The 7,921-nt window shown below is 61.0% G+C and overlaps 1 protein-coding gene across 1 annotated transcript; it reads right to left on the bottom strand.

The window, feature by feature from the left end:
• Positions 1-294: 294 nt before the first annotated feature.
• Positions 295-2,233, bottom strand: LOC111155822 (oligodendrocyte transcription factor 2). Its single transcript, XM_022516239.1, has 2 exons — positions 2,144-2,233; positions 295-1,341 (listed from the first exon to the last, which is right to left on the bottom strand). Exons 1-2 carry the CDS (start codon positions 2,231-2,233, stop codon positions 295-297), a joined length of 1,137 nt encoding a protein of 378 aa, XP_022371947.1.
• Positions 2,234-7,921: the final 5,688 nt, after the last annotated feature.

Below are 7,921 nucleotides of genomic sequence, written 5' to 3'. Positions count from 1 at the left end.
TGTCTATCGGAGCAGCGCTGCTTAAAGCCAGAGAGGGGGGGCTGAGCCAGGTCCCAGAAAGAACGCCCCTCTCCCTCCCCACTGTTCGGTGCGCCCCCCTCCCCACCACGTTGCTTCGGTTCCCCAGCGCGGGTGTCCTCCCCATTGCCCCTACCCCCACCCCCAGCCCCAGCCCCAGCCCAAGGTCCCGCGCTCCTCCGAGCTGAGCTCCCGGGCCCCCGGCGCCCGCCAGTCCTTGCTCTCCCGCAGCCTCCGGGTCCCTCCGCTCGCCAGATCGCGCCGGCGCCGGCCCGCTCACTTGGCGTCGGAGGTGAGGCGCGGCAGGCTGCCGGCGCCCATGGCCGACACGTGGTGATGCGGCGGCGGCACCTGGCACATGCTGCAGGGACAGGGCATGCCGCCCCAGTGCTGGAAGCCGCCGCTGCCCCCGCTGCCGCCGCCCCCGCCCCCCAGCGGGGCCGCCGCCGCCGCCGCCGGGGACTTGAGCAGGCCGTGCGGGGGCCGGATGGAGCCGACCGACGACAGGCCGGAGCCAGGCAGGGAGGCACTGGACACGGCGGCCGCGGCGGCGGCGGCGGCGGCGGCGGCCGCGGCGGGAGGCAGGATGGGGTGGTGAACTGCGGGGTGGTGTGCTGCGTGCGCGGCGGCCGCGGGGTGCGCAGTGGCGGCGGGCAGGGGCGCAGAGTGCGCCAGACCACCGCAGGCGGACGGGTGGAAGCCGGCGTGGTGGCCGCCGTAGATCTCGCTCACCAGTCGCTTCATCTCCTCCAGCGAGTTGGTGAGCATGAGGATGTAGTTGCGCGCCAGCAACAGCGTGGCGATCTTGGAGAGCTTGCGCACCGACGGGCCGTGCGCGTAAGGCATGACCTCGCGCAGCCCGTCCATGGCGATGTTGAGGTCGTGCATGCGCTTGCGCTCGCGGCTGTTGATCTTGAGGCGTAGCTGCTGCAGCTCGGGCTCTGTCATCTGCTTCTTGTCCTTCTTGGTGGACGACGCGGCCGCTGAGGAAGTGGACGACGAAGTGCTGGACGAGGATGACTTGAAGCCGCCGCCGCCCAGCTTGTCCCCGGGGTGCGCGCCCGCCGCGCCCATGGCGCCGCGCAGCTCTGCGCTCAGCTCCGGCGGGCAGTCGCTCGGCGTGGACGAGGACACTGTGCCGCCCGTGAAGCCGCTGCCTCCGCTGCCTTTGCTCCGGGCCGGCAGAAAAAGGTCATCGGGCTCTGGCGACGACGGGCGACTGGACACCAGGCTGGCGTCCGAGTCCATGGCCCTGAAAGGTAGTCGCAGCTTTCGCAGGGTCCGCCCTCCCTTCCCCGGCCCTCGGAGCTTTAAGCACGCCTCCTGCGAAGGGGAGAAGAAACAGGAAAGAGAGAGAGAGAGAGAGAGAGAGATGGAAACCGAGCGTGAGGCACTCAGAAAGAGCGAGAAGCTGCTCCCGCCTGCACCGCAGAGCGCGGTCCGGGCGCAGGTGACCGATCGCTCCGTGTCCACATCGCGGTGTCTGGCCTTGCTTCCAGCGGCACACAGGTGCGCGCGAAGTAATCCCCTCTCCCTGCCACCCCATCCTCTGCTCTCATCCACAGGTTGTTTTATTCCAGGGAGCACTGGATGCCCCTCAGTGAGGGGGGCATTCTGGAGGCTTTATGCCTTCAATTAGGAACAGGGAGGCTGAATCCCCAGGGCTGAAATGGCAAGCGAGGATATTTTTTCTTTGGGATGGTGGAGATCTAAATGGAGAAAGTATTTATTTGGTTTCTCAAACGCATGGACTTTATCTCCATCGACACCGCGCAACAAACATACACAGGCACACAGCGCCCGCGAGCCTTGATAACATGGGGGGCGTCCGGGGGGCCGCGGGCAGGGGGGCGTCCGGGGGGCCGCGGGGAGCTTGCCCGCTGACCGGGACTTGGCCATAAGGAACTGTGGTCGCCCCGACTTCTCGCATTTGGGCGAAGGGGATGCTGCGATGAGTGTGGGGAGAGTCAGAGCAGCGAAGCCACTCGGGAGAACTGGCGGGCAGGGGCGGGATCCAACGGATCCAACGGGCCCTCTCCAACGGAGCTTCCTGGGTCGCAGGCGAGTTGAGGGGCGTCTGTCCCTAGGATATTGGCTGGGGCTGCTGGGGGGCGGGGACACTTACTGTGGATGCAATGAGAGGAGTTCGTTCCCCAAAGTCGCAGCGGAGAAGCGGACTCCGGGCGCTGAGGTCGCGTTGGTCTATAATAAGCATCCGCACCTTTCGGGGCTCGGCCCGTTTTTATAGCCCGGTGGCGGCGGCGACCGTGGCGGCGGTGGCCGAGGCGGGGGCGGGGAACAATGTGCGGGTCCTGGAGGGGCAGCCGCGCCAATGAGCGGGCCCGCCCGGGGGGCTGGGAAGCTGATGTCATCCGGGCTAATTCCGCTCAATGAAACTCGCCGGGCCCGCACACGCCTCCTCCCCGAGCACAGCCAATGGGCGTCGGCGGCCGGGAGATTCTTGGGGAGGGACTGGAGGACCAACCCGCGGAAGGGGTGTGAGAGGCGAGGGGGAGGAGAAGGGCGGGCTTGCAGGGGAAGTACCGAGGGCAGAATAGAATGCGGTTAAGATAGAGGGACAGAGACGGAGCGTCGTCAGATTTCTATAAAAAAATACGGTGACCACAGAGCCAGGCTGGGGGATGGGGTGGGCCGGGGGGTTCCGCAGACGAACTAACCCGATACCCAACGCGATCCGATCTTTTGGGGGATGCGTCCGAGGAACCCTGGCGATCCGGGAGCTGGAGCTGGAGTCTCCTTTTGCGTCTCATCTCTCTCTGGGTTCTCGCGGCCTGTCCCTATCTCAAGGGTTTCATCAATACGTGGGCATTTGGAACCCCAGATGTAAAGGACAACCAAGCACAAAGCCCCTACTTTCTTCTCAAGCTAAGCGCGCCTCCGGGAGCTGGCCGTTGCCGCTCCTTCGCGGGTGGCTGGTGGCGCCCCCAGCTGGGGGCAGGACCTTGCAACGCAAAGGGCGGGGAAGGAAGTAGGAGACCTACTCCGGGACGGTGTTTTGAAAGAAATCACAACTCTTCATAGAGTCGAGAATGGTCGAGACACAGGGACGAGATATTTCCCCCACTATAACCGCACTAACAGAACGGCAGAGTCTAGAGCTCAAAGTTTAGTGCATCCCCCCCCCCCGCCCCCCTATTTATTAGCTCTGGAACCGATGACGGTATTTTCACTATCATTCTTGTGGTCATCACCAAGCCATGGGGTAGGAGGGAAGCGCTAGTTTGTTGCGGGGTGGGGGGGAGTGGAAGGTCTAAGGCCTGGGTAAAGACTTCTCCAGGCCTTGGGCCAGGCAGTGAGATCAGCTACTCATGGCAGTTTTCAGACACGTTTTACCAATCACAGCTTGGCCACTGCACCCAGAAACTCCCGCCCATCAGGAGTAAAACTGGTCTTAGAGAAGCGGCCAAGTTAGGTAGTTCAGTGATACTAACACATCCACCCATTTTACGGATGGGAAAATCAAGAGACTGTGTCTGCTTATGAATCAAGCCTACAGAAAAAACTGCTAATCTTTTGCAGCGCAGAAAATGCTGGCATTCCTTACTATGCCATGGGTGTCTCTAACCTCTTCCCTGAGCTGGATCCCTTACATCCGTACCTTTCTGGTACAGAAGTTGGGTTCTGCAGATTCCAGACCCTAGCCCTATATACCGCACAGGCACATACACAGACACACCCCAAACCTCCCTCCTCTGTTTAGTGGTTGTTCCAGAACTTCCACTTTGCATATATAGCTTTAAAAACAAAGTAATTGGCCCTCAAATTGGGAAAGCACAAAATAAACAAATGCAAAAATAAGCTTATGGTGTTGCTCCCGGTGTCTGGGTAAAACAAAGATAGAAAACCTAGTGCGCGCTTGCCTTCGCCCCCATCTCGTGCTTTCTGGAGCATTATTTTTCAGCCTGTGTGTTTCCCAGTTGGCTCTGCAGCCATCCGTTAAATATGTACTTAAAACATGAAGAACTGAAGCCTGGAGATACGTCGTGCAACGGTTATGCAAGAAGACGCAAAACCGCTTAATTAGGACAATCTGTTTTATGGTCGAACTCCGGGAACGGGATGGGGGGGAAGCAGAGATAGCTCGGGTATTAAAAGATGGTTCCCTCAGTCCTCTCCGACCACCGTCAGTGAGGGCATTCGTGGGAATGTGAGCTCTGGGCCACCAGCCGAGGTGTGGACTTGTGCGTACGCCTGTGTATCTAACACAGGGCGGCAGGCGCACCGTGCGCGCGCCTGGGTTGCAGACGCTGAGGTTAATCCACAGGGTGCCTCGTGTCCTGGAGCCCTGGTTCCTTCTTTTGTTGCTTGCGACCAGCAACTGTCCTGCGTCCTGCGTCCTGCGGTCCGCGAGAGTGCGCGATCTGGGGTTCTTCACGCTCTTGCTCCAGTAGCTGGAGCTGGAAGCCGGGAGGAAGGTTGAGGGGCTCTTATGGCACCATGTGTGTTTAGAGCCCGGGAGGGCAGAATCCAGAGGCAAGAGGTCAGCCTTACGCGTCGTGAAAGCGCATATGGACGCTGCAGGCCCTAGCCCCGTGCCGGAACTAGAGCAGGGGTGGCTGTTCTGGGCTGTGCAGCGGCACCTCGCGGTCCTTACTCCCCATGCCCGGAGCTCAGGCTGGCAGCTCTAGGCTGTAGACCCCGTCTCTCGTCAGCACCCCCCAACATTCTGTGGTTGCCAGGAAGTTGCTCGGGAGGTAGGGGCAACCTGTGCCCCCCTGGGCTACTGGGTCGCAGGACTCATCTCTCTGGGTCTCCGAGTCCTCCTACCCGCTCCAGGAATAGTCAGAGACAAGATCCCGGCCGCCGGCGCATGCCCTCGTGCGTCCTGGAGGCGTCCTGGCATTTGCTCAGGTTTTGAGCCCGGCGCCTGGTGGGCACATCCCGGGTGGGTCCGGGCAACGCCGCAGCCCCTTCCCGCGAAATTGAATGCTCACTTGCCGAGGCTAATCGGCCCGGCTCCGCGAGTTCCTGGCTGTCCCAGGCGTCCTGAAGCTGTCAGCCTCCTCCGTCAAAACGGAAGACGTGTTTTTCCCTCTCCTTTGTATTTCCCTCCCACAAAAGACCGGGTGCGCGTCGGGGCCGGCCTTTGCTCGGTCGCCTGGCGGCCTCGGGAGGAACTTGTGCCAAATCGGCCGGGGCGGGCTAGCGCGGGGCTCCGAGGGCTCAGACCTCCCACTGCTTCCCGGGTTCCTCCCGGACCACTCTTTAGCGTTCTCGCCTTTCTCTTCCCCGAGTTCCTGCACACATTCAGGCAGCGGCTAGGCCGGACTGCCAAGGAGAGCCGCGTCCATGCTCAGGGCGAGCCAGGGCTGGCGCTGGGAGGCGAGGCTGCGGGCACCGGAAAGGAAAGAAAAAAGCACTTCAGCCATTCTTCCAGGTCCGGAAACCAGAAGGGATGCGGAATGGCAGCGTTTGGCGCGCAAACGAGAGCGATAAGACTTCTGGGGGACGACTCAGCAAACCAGCAGCGTCTGTCTTCCTTGTAAGGCTCAGCTCCCAGAGTGGTCCAGGGCCATCCCGCTCTGGGACCCAGCGCTGAGCACAGGGCCTGACACGTGGAGGGTGCTTGGTAAATACTTCTGAATGCACATGCATGCGGATGTGCACATGGGCTGGTGTGAAACATGACCGGCAAAATACATGTGATATTCCATGTTCACAGTAAACTAGGGGATCTAATCTGGACTGCCGGAATATGGGAGCCTTTAGAATGACAAGGATAGTGACTTCCATCTAAAAGCCTCCTTAAGGGGAATTAAGCCCTGCCTGACACTTAGTAGATCTCGACAGCCTTCATCTCATTTAATCTATGCCTGGCCCTAGGAAGGTCATTTACTTACTTTACTTACACCCATTTTGCAGACTGGGAAACTGACACTCTCGGGAGAGGTGTGGGCATTTGTCCAAGGTCCTGGGAGCGGAGGAGCAGGTCCAGGGAGGCAGCGTGATGGTAGTCATCAGAGACTGAGACACCGTCTTGGGGGTGGCTGTTTTCGGATTTAGAGTCTCATTCCTAAAATGAAGGTTTCTAGAAGCTACTGCGACCTCTAAGAGTATGTCTGCGGCAAGATCCCAAGGAACGTTGAGATTCGAATGACATCCTCCCTTTGCAGCTTCTGTACCGTCTGTTGATTCTCAAGTTGAGTGTGAGGTGCTGAGAATGCAGGGGCCCCAACCTGTCAGCAGAGGCTCAGCCTGGGCAGAATCTGGAAGGAATGCCCAGGGCTTGGGAGAAGGGGTGCTGTGCTGGGAAAGCCAAGGGGAAAGTGACAAATAAGTCCCCAAAGAAACCCCAGAACTAATAGCCCCTTCTCCCTGGTCAGCTCTGCCTCTGAATTACCCACCCCCATTGAGCTAGCAAGGCCGCCACCTGCCCAGAAAGGACCACTGAAGTCAACCTGAGCCCTGCAAGTTCACCATGAAACAAAGTTGGAAGAGAACTGAAGGGCGATTGGGAACTGACTTTAAGATCTCATCTCCTGGTTATCTCATCCAAATTGTGCAACAGCCCTTCCGTGTCGAGGAGGAGGCGCGTGGTTCCCATTTTACAGATGAAGATACTGAAGACCAAAAGTCAGGGCAGGGGCTGGGTTCCAGCCCACTGGATCCCAGCCCACTGGATCCCGAGTTCCGAGGGCTTGGGTGCCTCAGTCCGACCTTTCCATTCGCTCCCTCTCCGGGTCCGAAAGACTCCAGGCACCTCCCCTTTCTCACCACCCCTTCTTCGCTCGCCCCAGCCCCACCAAGCAGACTAATGCGGAGGGAGGAGGATCGAGGTGAACAGGTTGGGGATCACGGGTGGGACTGGTGGTCGCTGGCCCTGAAGTGAGGCGCGCTGCACTCGGGTATAGGGTGGTGCGGACAGAAGGGAACGAGAAACCCCGGATCAGGTCTGGGGCCAAGACCCTGGGTAAGAGGAAGAAGGGAGAGAGTCTTCCAGGCTACAGGTGACAACAGCGCGCCGCCGACTCCCGGAGGCAGGACGTGCGTGCGCTCCCTCCCGGAGCGACCCCGAAACCGGGCAAGGCCCCGGGGCGGAGCCGGGGCAGCTGCGCGCTTGGAGAGCGCCGAGCGTCTCACCTCCGAGTGCCTGATGCTCAACGGCAAACCCGGGTTGAAAGACTTGGCTTGCTGCGTCGGGAAAATGGAGCGGTGTGACCTCTTCCCCTCGGCCTCGGGATCCAGTCCTGCTTCTGTCGGGTCTCCCGCTCCCTCTCTCCCTTTCTCACGACCCGGAGCACCCCAGGGCTCTGCTTCCCACTCCCCTCCCCTCCCCTTCGCCCACGTGATCTTCTACCCCTTGCGCCCGGAATTTCTCCCGCCCGGCTGTGCCTCCTGCTACCCTCTCCGTGGCCTGCCCGGGAGGACACCCCCCTCGGGCCCTCGTGGTATCCAGAGCTCTCCCCACCCCCATCAGGGTTCACCCCGCTCCGGGGCGAGGGTCTGGCTCCCTCCCCGCTGGGGAATGCCTGGAGGGTCCTCACAGTGCCGGAACTTGCTTCGCTTCGGTGGGGCCCCGAGTAGGGACAGGTTCCAGAGAACTCAGCAAACCGAAGTCAGGGCCGCAGATAAGACAGATACCCAGAGAGTTTGACTGGAGTTTCCACACACCGCAGAAGACTACAGTAACAATAGCATCAGAGCTACAAGTTTCCCCTCTAGCCAGGTTCAAAACCCCCGGATGAGAACCGCGCGGCTCACTACTGGCTCTGTGGGGGGCAGGGCGGCAGACACCCCCCTGACCCCAGGCAAACGGGTAGTCGCGAGAAATGCGGGGCAGGAGATGCGCCCAGGCCTTTGTCCGCGGGCTTCGGGCCGCGCCGGGCCCCGCGAGAAAGGAGAAGCACGGGGCGACATGTGCCCGCAGGGTCCCGGGACCTGG

The sequence above is a fragment of the Enhydra lutris genome, unplaced genomic scaffold (assembly GCF_002288905.1).
Source record: "Enhydra lutris kenyoni isolate GAN:26980312 unplaced genomic scaffold, ASM228890v2 scaffoldscaffold43, whole genome shotgun sequence".
Classification (NCBI taxonomy): domain Eukaryota; kingdom Metazoa; phylum Chordata; class Mammalia; order Carnivora; family Mustelidae; genus Enhydra; species Enhydra lutris.
This window is presented reverse-complemented; position numbering and strand designations above follow the sequence as displayed.